The sequence below is a fragment of the Anas platyrhynchos genome, chromosome 36 (genome assembly GCF_047663525.1).
Source record: "Anas platyrhynchos isolate ZD024472 breed Pekin duck chromosome 36, IASCAAS_PekinDuck_T2T, whole genome shotgun sequence".
In the NCBI taxonomy this organism is placed as follows: Eukaryota; Metazoa; Chordata; class Aves; order Anseriformes; family Anatidae; genus Anas; species Anas platyrhynchos.
In genome coordinates this window covers 3,717,209-3,735,479 of record NC_092624.1, presented here as the reverse complement: position 1 = coordinate 3,735,479, position 18,271 = coordinate 3,717,209, and the positions used below count along the sequence as shown (strand labels likewise).

Below are 18,271 nucleotides of genomic sequence, written 5' to 3'. Positions count from 1 at the left end.
CTGCTGGCCACGCACCTTTTAATGCATGCCAGGATCCCATTGGCCCTCTTGGCCACAAGGGCACAGTACTGGCTCATGGTCAACCTGTTGTCCACGAGGACCCCCGGGTCCTTCTCCTCAGAGCTCCTCTCCAGCAGATCATCCCCCAGCCTGTACTGATATATGCGGTTGTTCCTTCCCAGGTGCAGGACTCTACACTTGCTCTTATTATATCTTAATAAAATACAATACAATAAAAATAAAGATAAAAATAAAAATAAAAATAAAAATAATAAAAACAAAGAGTTCCTCCAAGTTCCCTTCTTACCAGGGAGGGGTGTTCTGTTTCCCTGAGGTTCTTTTCTCACCAGTTGCCCTGCTTCACTGGTTAATTGGGCAATAGCTACAATCTATATTCTGAAGTCAACAGTTCTCTGATCTGCTTCTGCTGTCTCCTGTCAGAAATTCCTACCATCCCTGCTGAATGCATGCTGTGGCAGGAGGACAGCCTTGACTTATAGGTGAGGACAACCCTTATAGAATCACCTCTCCCATTCAGAGCTCTCCCTTTGTACGTCAATTATATGTCCTATATACTTTTCAGTCTGAGACTATCTATCTCATTCTCCCTGCTTTGGTCTGTGGTATCACACCCATAAGGACCATTTCTAGCACAGGACAGAATATCTTCTGTAAGGGGGAAAGGTTTCTGGGAACTGTAAATTTGTTTTACTTATAGTACCACCGCGGTACACTGCCATTGTTGCCTGTGAGGAATAGACTTGACTGTTACGTTTTAGAAAGGACCAAGAAGAGACAGGTCTTATTTCAATGCCACAGCCTTACAGCATATTGTAGCATAAAACATGCAGATTGTGACCTGTGGTTTGTTTTTTTATCGTTCATCAGAAAAGGACACGTTGCTGGGTGAGATGGTGTAATGAGGACAGAATCCACAAGGACTGATGGGGCACTCCTTAGCCAAAGGAAGAGAAGCAGAGCTGAGTCCAGACACTGTACTTCTAGCACTTTCTCTGAGGCTCTCAGCCTCCTGTGCTAATTCCCTCTGTGAATTGTGGGTGCCTTGAACTGGAGGACCATGATGGTGGGAATGACAAACTCCCAACCAACCCTGAACACGTGCGGGATTTGCTGCTCTGCCTGGATCCATACAAGTCCATGCGTCTAGATGGGATTCATCCCAGGGTGCTTAAAGAGCTGGCTGATGTCATCGCGGGAGCTCTCTCAATTATTTTTTTCAACAATCTTGGGAATCTGGAGAGGTCAGTGGACTGGAAGCTGGCAACTGTTGTGCCAATTTTCAAGAAGGTAAGAAAGAAGACCCTAGCAATTACAGGCCTGTCAGTCTCACGACAGTGCCTGGTAAGATTATGGAGAAGATGATTCTTGAAGTTACTGAGGTGCACCTGGGGGAAAATGTAGTCATTGGTCCCAGCCAACATGGTTTCCTGAGAGGTAGGTCCTCCCTAACAAATCTGATTTCCTTTTATGATAAGATCACCCATCTAGTTGATCAAGGGAAACTAGCTGATGTGATCTTTATGGACTTCAACAAGGGTTTTGACACAGTTTCCCATAGGATGCTACTGGATAAAATGTCCAGCATACAGCTAAACAAAAACATCATACGATAGGTGAGCAATTGGATGACGGGCAGGGCTCAAAGGGTTGTGGTTAATGGGGCCACATCTGGCTGGTGGATGGTCACTAGTGGGGTCCCTCAAGTCTCCATTTTAGGGCCAATCCTCTTCAACATTTTTATAAAAGATTTGGATGTAGGACTAGAAGGTGTTCTGAGCAAATTTGCTGATGACATCAAACTTGGAGGAGTTGTGGACTCGGATGAGGGTGGAAAGGCCTTTCAGAGAGACCTGGACAGATTGGAGAGCTGGGTGATCATCAACTGCATGAAGTTTAACAAAAGCAAGTGCCGGGTCCTGCACCTGGGACAGGGCAAACCTGGCTTTACATAGAGACTGGACTACGAGACACTGGAGAGCAGCCTAGAAGAGAGGGATCTGGGGGTTGTGGTTGACAGCAAGTTGAATATGAGCTAGCAGTGTGCCCTGGCAGCCAGGAGAGTCAACCGTATCCTGGGGTGCATCAAGCACAGCATTGCTAGTTGGTCGAGGGAGGTGATTGTCCCACTCTACTCTGCACTGGTGCGGCCTAACCTTGAGTACTGTGTGCAGTTCTGGGCACCACAGAACAAAAACGATATAAAATTATAGAGAGTGTCCAGAGGAAGGCAACAAAAATGATGAAGGGCCTAGAGGGGAAGATGGCTGAGGAGCTGCTGAGGACATTGGTCTATTCAGCCTGGAGAAGAGGAGGCTGAGGGGGGACCTACTTGTGGTCTACAACTTCCTCACGAGGGGGATTGGAGAGGCAGGTGACTTATTCTCTCTAAACACCAGTGATAGGACCCACAGGAATGGTGTTATGCTGAAGCAGGGGAAGATAAGGCTGGACATCAAGAAGAGGTTCTTCACTGAGAGGGTGGTTGCACTCTGGAACAGGCTCCCCAGTGAAGTAGTCACTTCACCAAACCTGTCTGAATTTAAAAAGCAGTTGGACTTTGCATTTAGACACATGGTCTATACCTTTGGGTAGACCTGTGCGGTGCCAGGAGCTGGATTTGATGATCCTTATAGGTCCCTTCCAAATCAGGATATTCTTTGATTCTATGTTTCCCTCACATTTGCCTGTATGAATTGAGTGCCAGAGGAATACAGAAAACACAGACACCCTATGATCCTGCCTGATAGGTTTTCCAGGTAAAATGGAGACTAGGAATTGCCCTAATCCATATCTCTCCAGGCAGGATGGTGGACTGTGGGAGAGAAGACTGTATGTTGATGAGGAAGATGAGTAAGTGAAAGGGAGAAAGAGTAGTGGGATGTTAAGGTCAATGTTCCTAGAGCCCCAACAGAGAGCTTCACCAAAGCTACAGATCACTGAGAGCTCACCAAACACACTCCCTTTAAGAAAGTGGGAGAGAAGAAAGACCTTTACAACCAGCAGACACCTTATCAGCATTGAAACTGTTTCAGTGGTGAGGGACACATGGGAAGAGCCTCCTCCAAAGAAAGCGACGTATTTCTTGATCCCATTCTAATAGAAAGTGAGGGCTTTCTCACTGGATGATGTCTCTAAAGGATAATGTTGGCTTTTAGGGAGTCTGCCTGCTTGCAAATTACTGTGCTCACCTTGTTCACTGTCTATCTTCAGCAGGTTCTCCTCAGACCACGACCTCTTTGCTGCCTCCAAATCATTGCTTATTTTGCCCTGCATCTCTGCTCTGAGGATCGCAGCGATTTCTAAGGCATCTTGCTTTCTAGATGCCTCCACGTTCTGCAAAGATGTCATCAGAGACTGTATTTGTTCAGAGATGGCCTGGAGGGAAGCCTGGTTGTTGGCCAGTTCTTCCGGAGGTGGGGCTGCGCGCTGTAAGACTTCCAGTTGGCTCTGCAACTCAGCCAGCTTCTCCGTCAGAATCCTCTCCACCTCCTCCCGCATGGATTCCAGCGCCCTTGCGGTGTTTCTGTCCACGGTCCTTCCTGCAAAGAAAGAGAGGAGCCACTGGGAAAGTGACATCGCTTCATGGCAAGTGCGTTCTCATCTTTCTAAAGGGGGAGAGCACTTCATCTTAGAAAAGTCAGAGAAAATGCTCTTTTGATTTCTGTGCTGATGTGGACTTACCTCCAGAGTACATTGTGGCACAAAAGGTGCCATTCCTTAGATGTGTCTTATGGGAGGGGGACACTACTGATAGCCAGATTGGGATGGGAGGAAGGAATCCGCACAAGGACTGAGTGGGCATTCCTTGGCCAGTGGAAGTGAAGTGGAGCTTACCAAAGGCCTTGACTCCAGATCCCTCCCCTTAGATCTCCGTCCAGGGCTTTCAGTCTCTCATGGCAATTTTCCCCTGTAAGTGACTCCTTCCCCATACTCATAGAATCAATCATACAGAATCTTAAACATATCAGGTTTTGGAGGGAGCTTAAGGATCATACAGTTCCGAACCCTCTGCCATAGGCAGTGATGACACCCATTAGACCAGGTTGCCCAGGGCCTCATCTAACCTGGTCTTTAACACCTCCAGGGATGGGGCAGCCACAGCTTCTCTGGGCAGCCTGTGCCAGTGCCTCCCTACGTTTACCGTGAAGACTTTCCTCCTAAACTCTCATCTAAATCTCCCCTCTTTTAGTTTAAAGGCATTCGCCCTTGTCCTGACATTGTCTTCTTGAGAAGAAAAAATCATAATAATAAAAAAGTTTCTCTCTTTCATTTCCTTTATAGGCTCACTTTAAGGACTGAAAAACTGCAAGGATGTCATCGCAGAGCCTTCTCTTCTCCAGGCTCAGCATCCTTAGCTCTCTCAGCTGTGCTTCACAGGAGAGGTGCTCCAGACCTCTGATAAGCTTTGTGGCCTTTCTCTGGACCCGCTCGAACAGATCCAAATCCTTCTTGTGCTGGGGGCGAGAAACTGGGACACAGTACTCCCAGTCAGGCCTCAGGAGAGCAGAAGAGAGAGGGACAAGCCCCTCTCTTGACCTGCTGGCCACTCCTCTCTTGATGCAGTCCAGGATGCACTTGACTTTCTAGGTTGCAAACGCGCACTGCTGGCTCATGTCAAGCTTTTTGTCCTCTAGAACTCCCAAGTCTTTCTCTGCAGGACCGCTCTCCAGGAGTCCTGCTCCCAGCCTGTACTCATGTGCAGAATTGCCCTGGCCCAGCTGCAGCACCTTGCACTTAGACTTGATGAATTTCTTTAGGTTCACTTCTCAGTCTTGTCCAGGTCTCTTTGGATGGCACCCCTTCCTACTGATGTATCAGATGCACCATGCATCTTGGTGTCATCTGCAAACTTGCTGAGGGAGCATTGGATCCCATTGCCTATGCTGTTGATAAAGATAATAAGCAGTACCAGTTGCTGGACAGACCACTGAGGGATACAACTCATCACCGGCCTCCAGCTGGACACAGAGCCATTGACCAGCAGTCTGGGTAATACCTTCAAGCCACTTCCTTATCCCCTGTATGGTGCAGCCATCATAGCCAACAACACTCCAATATGGAGATATGGATGTCCTTTGGGACCATATCAAAGGCCCTAAACAAGTCTAGGGAGATGACATCGGTTGGTCTTCCCATGTGAACTTATGCAGTCACTCCATCAGCTCATGGCACGTGCATTTCAAGTCCTTGCACCTTCCAAGCCTTGGTTTGCATAGACTGAATTCCAGAGGGATGGACAAGGAGAAGTGGCTCCGAGATCCTGCCTGAAGGCTTGTCAATGTGCTGCTGGGAGGGATGGAGGGTAGGAATTGCTCCACTGCATCTCTCCAGGTGGGATCTGTGGGCTGTGGGTGGGGTGACTCTTTGTTGATGAGCAACGTGAGTGAGAAAGAGAGGGACGGTGTCGGAGCCTGGAGGTGGATGTTCATAGCACCCCACCTGCAACTTTCACCACATGCAGGCATCATAGATAAACTACCAAACCAAATCCCTTTAAAGGGGAGGGAGAGAAGAGACACCCTTACCACTAGCAGGCACTACCCTGTCATGGGGCTGTGTCAGTGGAGTGGGACACAAGACCTCTCCCAAAGAGAGGGCTGTCCTTCTCACTACCATGGGGGGAACTCCGGAGACTAGCTCTTTCAGTGGTGTCACCGAATGACACCATTTGCCTTTGGGAGGCCATCCTGTTTTTGTCCGGTATGGGTTACCTGTCTTCATTGGAGCTGGTACGACATGGTGTTTTGAATTTGTGATGAAAAAGTTGTTGTTAACTGGCGGAAGGTTTAGTTGTTCTGGGAAGTGGTTCCCAATGGTCAAGGGCCCCTCTGCTTGTCATCATGCTCGTCCAGGGAGGGTGTTGGGGGTGCCCAAGCTGCAGTGGGGGAACACAGCCAGGACAGCAGACCCCAGCTGCCCAAAGGGATCCCATACGACACCTTGTTCAGCAATAAAAGCTGGGGTGAAGAAGGAGGAAGGGGAGACATTCACAGTTTTGGCACTGATCTTCCCCATGAAGTACCGCCTCTGGTGGAGCCCTGCTTTCCTTGTGATGGCAGAACATCTGCCCACCAGTCAGAAGCAGTGAATGGCTTCTGAATTTTGCTTTGCTTGTGCTTGCAGCAGATGTCTTGCCTTGCCTATTAAACTGTCTATATCTCAACCCGTGTGCTTTCTCACTATTACCTTTCCACTTCTCTCCCCCACCCTCTTCGAGGAACATGAGGGAGCAGCTGTGTAGTGTTCCACTGCCCACCGGGGTTAAGCCACAGGTCAAAGGCTTCTTTGGGGATTGTAGTGCTCACCTGGTTTATTGTCAATCTCCAGCAGGTTCTCCTCAGACCACGACCTCTTTGCTGCCTCCAAATCATTGCTTATTTTGCCCTGCATCTCTGCTCTGAGGATCGCAGCGATTTCTAAGGCATCTTGCTTTCTAGATGCCTCCACGTTCTGCAAAGATGTCATCAGAGATTGCATTTTTTCAGAGATGGCCTGGAGGGAAGCCTGGTTGTTGGCCAGTTCTTCCGGAGGTGGGGCTGCGCGCTGTAAGACTTCCAGTTGGCTCTGCAACTCAGCCAGCTTCTCCGTCAGAATCCTCTCCACCTCCTCCCGCATGGATTCCAGCGCCCTTGCGGTGTTTCTGTCCACGGTCCTTCCTGCAAAGAAAGAGAGGAACCACTGGGAAAGTGACATCGCTTCATGGCAAGTGCGTTCTCATCTTTCTAAAGGGGGAGAGCACTTCATCTTAGAAAAGTCAGAGAAAATGCTCTTTTGATTTCTGTGCTGATGTGGACTTACCTCCAGAGTACATTGTGGCACAAAAGGTGCCATTCCTTAGATGTGTCTTATGGGAGGGGGACACTACTGATAGCCAGATTGGGATGGGAGGAAGGAATCCGCACAAGGACTGAGTGGGCATTCCTTGGCCAGTGGAAGTGAAGTGGAGCTTACCAAAGGCCTTGACTCCAGATCCCTCCCCTTAGATCTCCGTCCAGGGCTTTCAGTCTCTCATGGCAATTTTCCCCTGTAAGTGACTCCTTCCCCATACTCATAGAATCAATCATACAGAATCTTAAACATATCAGGTTTTGGAGGGAGCTTAAGGATCATACAGTTCCGAACCCTCTGCCATAGGCAGTGATGACACCCATTAGACCAGGTTGCCCAGGGCCTCATCTAACCTGGTCTTTAACACCTCCAGGGATGGGGCAGCCACAGCTTCTCTGGGCAGCCTGTGCCAGTGCCTCCCTACGTTTACCGTGAAGACTTTCCTCCTAAACTCTCATCTAAATCTCCCCTCTTTTAGTTTAAAGGCATTCGCCCTTGTCCTGACATTGTCTTCTTGAGAAGAAAAAATCATAATAATAAAAAAGTTTCTCTCTTTCATTTCCTTTATAGGCTCACTTTAAGGACTGAAAAACTGCAAGGATGTCATCGCAGAGCCTTCTCTTCTCCAGGCTCAGCATCCTTAGCTCTCTCAGCTGTGCTTCACAGGAGAGGTGCTCCAGACCTCTGATAAGCTTTGTGGCCTTTCTCTGGACCCGCTCGAACAGATCCAAATCCTTCTTGTGCTGGGGGCGAGAAACTGGGACACAGTACTCCCAGTCAGGCCTCAGGAGAGCAGAAGAGAGAGGGACAAGCCCCTCTCTTGACCTGCTGGCCACTCCTCTCTTGATGCAGTCCAGGATGCACTTGACTTTCTAGGTTGCAAACGCGCACTGCTGGCTCATGTCAAGCTTTTTGTCCTCTAGAACTCCCAAGTCTTTCTCTGCAGGACCGCTCTCCAGGAGTCCTGCTCCCAGCCTGTACTCATGTGCAGAATTGCCCTGGCCCAGCTGCAGCACCTTGCACTTAGACTTGATGAATTTCTTTAGGTTCACTTCTCAGTCTTGTCCAGGTCTCTTTGGATGGCACCCCTTCCTACTGATGTATCAGATGCACCATGCATCTTGGTGTCATCTGCAAACTTGCTGAGGGAGCATTGGATCCCATTGCCTATGCTGTTGATAAAGATAATAAGCAGTACCAGTTGCTGGACAGACCACTGAGGGATACAACTCATCACCGGCCTCCAGCTGGACACAGAGCCATTGACCAGCAGTCTGGGTAATACCTTCAAGCCACTTCCTTATCCCCTGTATGGTGCAGCCATCATAGCCAACAACACTCCAATATGGAGATATGGATGTCCTTTGGGACCATATCAAAGGCCCTAAACAAGTCTAGGGAGATGACATCGGTTGGTCTTCCCATGTGAACTTATGCAGTCACTCCATCAGCTCATGGCACGTGCATTTCAAGTCCTTGCACCTTCCAAGCCTTGGTTTGCATAGACTGAATTCCAGAGGGATGGACAAGGAGAAGTGGCTCCGAGATCCTGCCTGAAGGCTTGTCAATGTGCTGCTGGGAGGGATGGAGGGTAGGAATTGCTCCACTGCATCTCTCCAGGTGGGATCTGTGGGCCGTGGGTGGGGTGACTCTTTGTTGATGAGCAACGTGAGTGAGAAAGAGAGGGACGGTGTCGGAGCCTGGAGGTGGATGTTCATAGCACCCCACCTGCAACTTTCACCACATGCAGGCATCATAGATAAACTACCAAACCAAATCCCTTTAAAGGGGAGGGAGAGAAGAGACACCCTTACCACTAGCAGGCACTACCCTGTCATGGGGCTGTGTCAGTGGAGTGGGACACAAGACCTCTCCCAAAGAGAGGGCTGTCCTTCTCACTACCATGGGGGGAACTCCGGAGACTAGCTCTTTCAGTGGTGTCACCGAATGACACCATTTGCCTTTGGGAGGCCATCCTGTTTTTGTCCGGCATGGGTTACCTGTCTTCATTGGAGCTGGTACGACATGGTGTTTTGAATTTGTGATGAAAAAGTTGTTGTTAACTGGCGGAAGGTTTAGTTGTTCTGGGAAGTGGTTCCCAATGGTCAAGGGCCCCTCTGCTTGTCATCATGCTCGTCCAGGGAGGGTATTGGGGGTGCCCAAGCTGCAGTGGGGGAACACAGCCAGGACAGCAGACCCCAGCTGCCCAAAGGGATCCCATACGACACCTTGTTCAGCAATAAAAGCTGGGGTGAAGAAGGAGGAAGGGGAGACATTCACAGTTTTGGCACTGATCTTCCCCATGAAGTACTGCCTCTGGTGGAGCCCTGCTTTCCTTGTGATGGCAGAACATCTGCCCACCAGTCAGAAGCAGTGAATGGCTTCTGAATTTTGCTTTGCTTGTGCTTGCAGCAGATGTCTTGCCTTGCCTATTAAACTGTCTATATCTCAACCCGTGTGCTTTCTCACTATTACCTTTCCACTTCTCTCCCCCACCCTCTTCGAGGAACATGAGGGAGCAGCTGTGTAGTGTTCCACTGCCCACCGGGGTTAAGCCACAGGTCAAAGGCTTCTTTGGGGATTGTAGTGCTCACCTGGTTTATTGTCAATCTCCAGCAGGTTCTCCTCAGACCACGACCTCTTTGCTGCCTCCAAATCATTGCTTATTTTGCCCTGCATCTCTGCTCTGAGGATCGCAGCGATTTCTAAGGCATCTTGCTTTCTAGATGCCTCCACGTTCTGCAAAGATGTCATCAGAGATTGCATTTTTTCAGAGATGGCCTGGAGGGAAGCCTGGTTGTTGGCCAGTTCTTCCGGAGGTGGGGCTGCGCGCTGTAAGACTTCCAGTTGGCTCTGCAACTCAGCCAGCTTCTCCGTCAGAATCCTCTCCACCTCCTCCCGCATGGATTCCAGCGCCCTTGCGGTGTTTCTGTCCACGGTCCTTCCTGCAAAGAAAGAGAGGAACCACTGGGAAAGTGACATCGCTTCATGGCAAGTGCGTTCTCATCTTTCTAAAGGGGGAGAGCACTTCATCTTAGAAAAGTCAGAGAAAATGCTCTTTTGATTTCTGTGCTGATGTGGACTTACCTCCAGAGTACATTGTGGCACAAAAGGTGCCATTCCTTAGATGTGTCTTATGGGAGGGGGACACTACTGATAGCCAGATTGGGATGGGAGGAAGGAATCCACACAAGGACTGAGTGGGCATTCCTTGGCCAGTGGAAGTGAAGTGGAGCTTACCAAAGGCCTTGACTCCAGATCCCTCCCCTTAGATCTCCATCCAGGGCTTTCAGTCTCTCATGGCAATTTTCCCCTGTAAGTGACTCCTTCCCCATACTCATAGAATCAATCATACAGAATCTTAAACATATCAGGTTTTGGAGGGAGCTTAAGGATCATACAGTTCCGAACCCTCTGCCATAGGCAGTGATGACACCCATTAGACCAGGTTGCCCAGGGCCTCATCTAACCTGGTCTTTAACACCTCCAGGGATGGGGCAGCCACAGCTTCTCTGGGCAGCCTGTGCCAGTGCCTCCCTACGTTTACCGTGAAGACTTTCCTCCTAAACTCTCATCTAAATCTCCCCTCTTTTAGTTTAAAGGCATTCGCCCTTGTCCTGACATTGTCTTCTTGAGAAGAAAAAATCATAATAATAAAAAAGTTTCTCTCTTTCATTTCCTTTATAGGCTCACTTTAAGGACTGAAAAACTGCAAGGATGTCATCGCAGAGCCTTCTCTTCTCCAGGCTCAGCATCCTTAGCTCTCTCAGCTGTGCTTCACAGGAGAGGTGCTCCAGACCTCTGATAAGCTTTGTGGCCTTTCTCTGGACCCGCTCGAACAGATCCAAATCCTTCTTGTGCTGGGGGCGAGAAACTGGGACACAGTACTCCCAGTCAGGCCTCAGGAGAGCAGAAGAGAGAGGGACAAGCCCCTCTCTTGACCTGCTGGCCACTCCTCTCTTGATGCAGTCCAGGATGCACTTGACTTTCTAGGTTGCAAACGCGCACTGCTGGCTCATGTCAAGCTTTTTGTCCTCTAGAACTCCCAAGTCTTTCTCTGCAGGACCGCTCTCCAGGAGTCCTGCTCCCAGCCTGTACTCATGTGCAGAATTGCCCTGGCCCAGCTGCAGCACCTTGCACTTAGACTTGATGAATTTCTTTAGGTTCACTTCTCAGTCTTGTCCAGGTCTCTTTGGATGGCACCCCTTCCTACTGATGTATCAGATGCACCATGCATCTTGGTGTCATCTGCAAACTTGCTGAGGGAGCATTGGATCCCATTGCCTATGCTGTTGATAAAGATAATAAGCAGTACCAGTTGCTGGACAGACCACTGAGGGATACAACTCATCACCGGCCTCCAGCTGGACACAGAGCCATTGACCAGCAGTCTGGGTAATACCTTCAAGCCACTTCCTTATCCCCTGTATGGTGCAGCCATCATAGCCAACAACACTCCAATATGGAGATATGGATGTCCTTTGGGACCATATCAAAGGCCCTAAACAAGTCTAGGGAGATGACATCGGTTGGTCTTCCCATGTGAACTTATGCAGTCACTCCATCAGCTCATGGCACGTGCATTTCAAGTCCTTGCACCTTCCAAGCCTTGGTTTGCATAGACTGAATTCCAGAGGGATGGACAAGGAGAAGTGGCTCCGAGATCCTGCCTGAAGGCTTGTCAATGTGCTGCTGGGAGGGATGGAGGGTAGGAATTGCTCCACTGCATCTCTCCAGGTGGGATCTGTGGGCCGTGGGTGGGGTGACTCTTTGTTGATGAGCAACGTGAGTGAGAAAGAGAGGGACGGTGTCGGAGCCTGGAGGTGGATGTTCATAGCACCCCACCTGCAACTTTCACCACATGCAGGCATCATAGATAAACTACCAAACCAAATCCCTTTAAAGGGGAGGGAGAGAAGAGACACCCTTACCACTAGCAGGCACTACCCTGTCATGGGGCTGTGTCAGTGGAGTGGGACACAAGACCTCTCCCAAAGAGAGGGCTGTCCTTCTCACTACCATGGGGGGAACTCCGGAGACTAGCTCTTTCAGTGGTGTCACCGAATGACACCATTTGCCTTTGGGAGGCCATCCTGTTTTTGTCCGGTATGGGTTACCTGTCTTCATTGGAGCTGGTACGACATGGTGTTTTGAATTTGTGATGAAAAAGTTGTTGTTAACTGGCGGAAGGTTTAGTTGTTCTGGGAAGTGGTTCCCAATGGTCAAGGGCCCCTCTGCTTGTCATCATGCTCGTCCAGGGAGGGTGTTGGGGGTGCCCAAGCTGCAGTGGGGGAACACAGCCAGGACAGCAGACCCCAGCTGCCCAAAGGGATCCCATACGACACCTTGTTCAGCAATAAAAGCTGGGGTGAAGAAGGAGGAAGGGGAGACATTCACAGTTTTGGCACTGATCTTCCCCATGAAGTACCGCCTCTGGTGGAGCCCTGCTTTCCTTGTGATGGCAGAACATCTGCCCACCAGTCAGAAGCAGTGAATGGCTTCTGAATTTTGCTTTGCTTGTGCTTGCAGCAGATGTCTTGCCTTGCCTATTAAACTGTCTATATCTCAACCCGTGTGCTTTCTCACTATTACCTTTCCACTTCTCTCCCCCACCCTCTTCGAGGAACATGAGGGAGCAGCTGTGTAGTGTTCCACTGCCCACCGGGGTTAAGCCACAGGTCAAAGGCTTCTTTGGGGATTGTAGTGCTCACCTTGTTCACTGTCTATCTTCAGCAGGTTCTCCTCAGACCACGACCTCTTTGCTGCCTCCAAATCATTGCTTATTTTGCCCTGCATCTCTGCTCTGAGGATCGCAGCGATTTCTAAGGCATCTTGCTTTCTAGATGCCTCCACGTTCTGCAAAGATGTCATCAGAGACTGTATTTGTTCAGAGATGGCCTGGAGGGAAGCCTGGTTGTTGGCCAGTTCTTCCGGAGGTGGGGCTGCACGCTGTAAGACTTCCAGTTGGCTCTGCAACTCAGCCAGCTTCTCCGTCAGAATCCTCTCCACCTCCTCCCGCATGGATTCCAGCGCCCTTGCGGTGTTTCTGTCCACGGTCCTTCCTGCAAAGAAAGAGAGGAGCCACTGGGAAAGTGACATCGCTTCATGGCAAGTGCGTTCTCATCTTTCTAAAGGGGGAGAGCACTTCATCTTAGAAAAGTCAGAGAAAATGCTCTTTTGATTTCTGTGCTGATGTGGACTTACCTCCAGAGTACATTGTGGCACAAAAGGTGCCATTCCTTAGATGTGTCTTATGGGAGGGGGACACTACTGATAGCCAGATTGGGATGGGAGGAAGGAATCCGCACAAGGACTGAGTGGGCATTCCTTGGCCAGTGGAAGTGAAGTGGAGCTTACCAAAGGCCTTGACTCCAGATCCCTCCCCTTAGATCTCCGTCCAGGGCTTTCAGTCTCTCATGGCAATTTTCCCCTGTAAGTGACTCCTTCCCCATACTCATAGAATCAATCATACAGAATCTTAAACATATCAGGTTTTGGAGGGAGCTTAAGGATCATACAGTTCCGAACCCTCTGCCATAGGCAGTGATGACACCCATTAGACCAGGTTGCCCAGGGCCTCATCTAACCTGGTCTTTAACACCTCCAGGGATGGGGCAGCCACAGCTTCTCTGGGCAGCCTGTGCCAGTGCCTCCCTACGTTTACCGTGAAGACTTTCCTCCTAAACTCTCATCTAAATCTCCCCTCTTTTAGTTTAAAGGCATTCGCCCTTGTCCTGACATTGTCTTCTTGAGAAGAAAAAATCATAATAATAAAAAAGTTTCTCTCTTTCATTTCCTTTATAGGCTCACTTTAAGGACTGAAAAACTGCAAGGATGTCATCGCAGAGCCTTCTCTTCTCCAGGCTCAGCATCCTTAGCTCTCTCAGCTGTGCTTCACAGGAGAGGTGCTCCAGACCTCTGATAAGCTTTGTGGCCTTTCTCTGGACCCGCTCGAACAGATCCAAATCCTTCTTGTGCTGGGGGCGAGAAACTGGGACACAGTACTCCCAGTCAGGCCTCAGGAGAGCAGAAGAGAGAGGGACAAGCCCCTCTCTTGACCTGCTGGCCACTCCTCTCTTGATGCAGTCCAGGATGCACTTGACTTTCTAGGTTGCAAACGCGCACTGCTGGCTCATGTCAAGCTTTTTGTCCTCTAGAACTCCCAAGTCTTTCTCTGCAGGACCGCTCTCCAGGAGTCCTGCTCCCAGCCTGTACTCATGTGCAGAATTGCCCTGGCCCAGCTGCAGCACCTTGCACTTAGACTTGATGAATTTCTTTAGGTTCACTTCTCAGTCTTGTCCAGGTCTCTTTGGATGGCACCCCTTCCTACTGATGTATCAGATGCACCATGCATCTTGGTGTCATCTGCAAACTTGCTGAGGGAGCATTGGATCCCATTGCCTATGCTGTTGATAAAGATAATAAGCAGTACCAGTTGCTGGACAGACCACTGAGGGATACAACTCATCACCGGCCTCCAGCTGGACACAGAGCCATTGACCAGCAGTCTGGGTAATACCTTCAAGCCACTTCCTTATCCCCTGTATGGTGCAGCCATCATAGCCAACAACACTCCAATATGGAGATATGGATGTCCTTTGGGACCATATCAAAGGCCCTAAACAAGTCTAGGGAGATGACATCGGTTGGTCTTCCCATGTGAACTTATGCAGTCACTCCATCAGCTCATGGCACGTGCATTTCAAGTCCTTGCACCTTCCAAGCCTTGGTTTGCATAGACTGAATTCCAGAGGGATGGACAAGGAGAAGTGGCTCCGAGATCCTGCCTGAAGGCTTGTCAATGTGCTGCTGGGAGGGATGGAGGGTAGGAATTGCTCCACTGCATCTCTCCAGGTGGGATCTGTGGGCCGTGGGTGGGGTGACTCTTTGTTGATGAGCAACGTGAGTGAGAAAGAGAGGGACGGTGTCGGAGCCTGGAGGTGGATGTTCATAGCACCCCACCTGCAACTTTCACCACATGCAGGCATCATAGATAAACTACCAAACCAAATCCCTTTAAAGGGGAGGGAGAGAAGAGACACCCTTACCACTAGCAGGCACTACCCTGTCATGGGGCTGTGTCAGTGGAGTGGGACACAAGACCTCTCCCAAAGAGAGGGCTGTCCTTCTCACTACCATGGGGGGAACTCCGGAGACTAGCTCTTTCAGTGGTGTCACCGAATGACACCATTTGCCTTTGGGAGGCCATCCTGTTTTTGTCCGGCATGGGTTACCTGTCTTCATTGGAGCTGGTACGACATGGTGTTTTGAATTTGTGATGAAAAAGTTGTTGTTAACTGGCGGAAGGTTTAGTTGTTCTGGGAAGTGGTTCCCAATGGTCAAGGGCCCCTCTGCTTGTCATCATGCTCGTCCAGGGAGGGTGTTGGGGGTGCCCAAGCTGCAGTGGGGGAACACAGCCAGGACAGCAGACCCCAGCTGCCCAAAGGGATCCCATACGACACCTTGTTCAGCAATAAAAGCTGGGGTGAAGAAGGAGGAAGGGGAGACATTCACAGTTTTGGCACTGATCTTCCCCATGAAGTACCGCCTCTGGTGGAGCCCTGCTTTCCTTGTGATGGCAGAACATCTGCCCACCAGTCAGAAGCAGTGAATGGCTTCTGAATTTTGCTTTGCTTGTGCTTGCAGCAGATGTCTTGCCTTGCCTATTAAACTGTCTATATCTCAACCCGTGTGCTTTCTCACTATTACCTTTCCACTTCTCTCCCCCACCCTCTTCGAGGAACATGAGGGAGCAGCTGTGTAGTGTTCCACTGCCCACCGGGGTTAAGCCACAGGTCAAAGGCTTCTTTGGGGATTGTAGTGCTCACCTGGTTTATTGTCAATCTCCAGCAGGTTCTCCTCAGACCACGACCTCTTTGCTGCCTCCAAATCATTGCTTATTTTGCCCTGCATCTCTGCTCTGAGGATCGCAGCGATTTCTAAGGCATCTTGCTTTCTAGATGCCTCTATGTTTTGCAAAGATGTCATCAGAGATTGCATTTTTTCAGAGATGGCCTGGAGGGAAGCCTGGTTGTTGGCCAGTTCTTCCGGAGGTGGGGCTGCGCACTGTGAGACTTCCAGTTGGCTCTGCAAGTCAGCTGGTTTCTCTCTCTTATTTCTCTCCAACTCTCCCTGTGCCCTCATGTTTATCTCCATGCTCCTTCCTGCAAAGAAAGAGAGGAGCCACTGGGAAACTGACATTCTTTCCAGGGAACTGGGCCATTGTCTTTATAAAGGTGGAAAGCATTTCATCTTGGAAAAGTCAGAGAAATGCCAAGAGATTTTTTTTTCCAGGCAAGGGATCCTAACCGCTTTGGGGAGTGGGCATCCATACAAGGTCTGACGCATTACTACTTATCCATTGCCCACCAATAAGAAGCAGTGAATGACTTCTCTATTTTGCTTTGATTGTTTTTGCACCATAGGTCTTGCTTATTAAATTGTTTTTGTCTCAGCTCACATTCTTTCTCACTAGTAGCTTTCCACTTTTCTCCCCTATTCCTTTAGTGGAACATCAGGGAGCAGATGTGTAGTTTTTAGCTGCTCACCAGGTTTAAACCACTGCACGAAGGCTAGATTTTATATTTTAAACCTCCACATTCTTCCTCAAACCTCACACATTTGTTCTCTCTGACAATGCCTCACACCAGCTGCTATCCCAGAAGGAGTAGCATGTTAAGAACATAGCCAGGAGGGGGACTGAGGATGCCAAGAAACCTGTGCCCAAAGAGCTAAAACAATTTCTATTGGACATGGGAGGCTTCACCAGCCCCAAAGCCTGGCCAAAGACTTTAAAATCTCTGGAGAAGCATTTATGAGGATGCCACTTCTGAGAGAGCTGCCCTTGTTTGACACCTTCCTATCTCTGTAGCATAAACTTTTGAGAAACACTGGAGGCTCCAATGAAAGACGGGAACCCAGAAGACAAAGAGACCCAGCACAGCCTTTCTAATACATCCCAAGACAAGTGCACTGCTCCCAACCTCTCTGCCTCCATTTGCCTCCAGACAGCATCCATGAAGACAAGATCTCACCTGCATGGGGAGTCATGTTCTTTCCACCAGGGACTGTAAGATGAGGAGCTTCAGAGATAGCAACTGCAAGAGAGGATAGGGTGAAGAATGTTCATTGCTTCCCTGGGCAGAGGAAGGCCTTGTGACTTGCCCTACTTGTCACAGGGATGTCTCACAAAAGGGTAACACATTCATCTTTACTCTAGAGCAATGGAGGGAAATCTCACAATGACCCATTCCTGCCTCCCCCCCCACCCCCCAGCATCTTCCTCTGAGCCCATTCTTTGAAAGCTTTCCACTCCCCAGCACAGCAATACACTTTACTGGAATAGGATGTGCCTAAAAACATTGAGGTGTGCCCCTAGGATCAAATCCATCCCTTCCCAAAGCCTCAGTGGACTCAGTCTCAGTCTGCTGTAGACTGGAAGGGCTTCTGTGGCAAACTAGCTCAGAGGAGTAGATTCCAGAGGAGCTCACTTCTGTCCACAGTGATACAACCCACCTTAGATGCTCCCCAGGAATACCACAGTAAAGAAGAGTGGGATCCTGCATACTTACCTAAATGTTGATAAAAATCTATTAGCTCTTGGACACTGCGGATCTTGGTCCCAAGTTCTTAGCATAATGTTCATATGAAAAGAGATAAAAGAGGAAATTAAGAAAAGACCTTTCCCAAAAGAAGAACAAGAAATTCTTGGCACAGCTTTTGGGGAAGAACATATAATGTTGACAGGAAATGTGGGCCTGATAGCAATGACATGAGTTTGGACCAATTTATCCTACCATGCAGCCCCATTCATATACTCAGGGCTGTGAGGCTCTCTCAGCTGCTCCAGAGATGAAGGACAGCGGCCCATGGTCTTTGCTGGGAAGGCTTCAGAGGGTTCATGCTGCTCCTTCATGGTACAGGTTCAGGGGCAGCTGCCATTGCTGGTGCAGCTGTTGTCACTCGCCACCTGCAAGGCCTGTATCCCCTCGGGGAATCCTTGTGGGCAATTAGAAAGACTCACCCTCTATTGCTCAGAGCTCCTCTGCACAGTCACCGTGCGCACCAGAGAAGAAGAAAACAAGTCACGTCAAGACCCATGAGTTAGAAGGCAGTGCCTTCTGGGACTGTCCACCTCAATGTGGCACAGCAGATGCCTCTGAGGGAGGTCTTGGGTCACGCCCCTTCCAACTACCCCTAGCACCCCTCTGACTCTGATCATTGTCACCAGCCCAATCCTTGCACCTCACCAAATCAGGCAGGGTTGCTTGGTGATCCAGCCTCTCCACCTCCAGCCACCACTTTTCAGACTTCCCACCACATCTCCTTCCCTCACTATCGCTCCTGCTCCAAAGCCTTCCGCCACCAACGAAACCACCAGCAACACTATACCACTGCCCCAAAACCTCCACAACATATGGTG

General features: G+C 49.6%; 1 protein-coding gene across 4 annotated transcripts in view; it reads right to left on the bottom strand.

The window, feature by feature from the left end:
• LOC119715015 (uncharacterized) overlaps nt 1–18,271 on the bottom strand; it is a 53,806-nt gene that overhangs the window by 5,108 nt on the left and 30,427 nt on the right. For all 4 annotated transcript variants that reach the window (XM_072032114.1, XM_072032117.1, XM_072032116.1 and 1 more), the window contains 7 exons: nt 17,421–17,477; nt 16,884–16,946; nt 15,678–16,013; nt 12,561–12,911; nt 9,444–9,794; nt 6,327–6,677; nt 3,210–3,560 (listed from right to left, as the gene is read on the bottom strand). In XM_072032114.1, the coding sequence (XP_071888215.1) occupies nt 3,210–3,560; nt 6,327–6,677; nt 9,444–9,794; nt 12,561–12,911; nt 15,678–16,013; nt 16,884–16,946; nt 17,421–17,477 (1,860 nt within the window). The remainder of the gene's footprint in view (nt 1–3,209; nt 3,561–6,326; nt 6,678–9,443; nt 9,795–12,560; nt 12,912–15,677; nt 16,014–16,883; nt 16,947–17,420; nt 17,478–18,271) is intronic.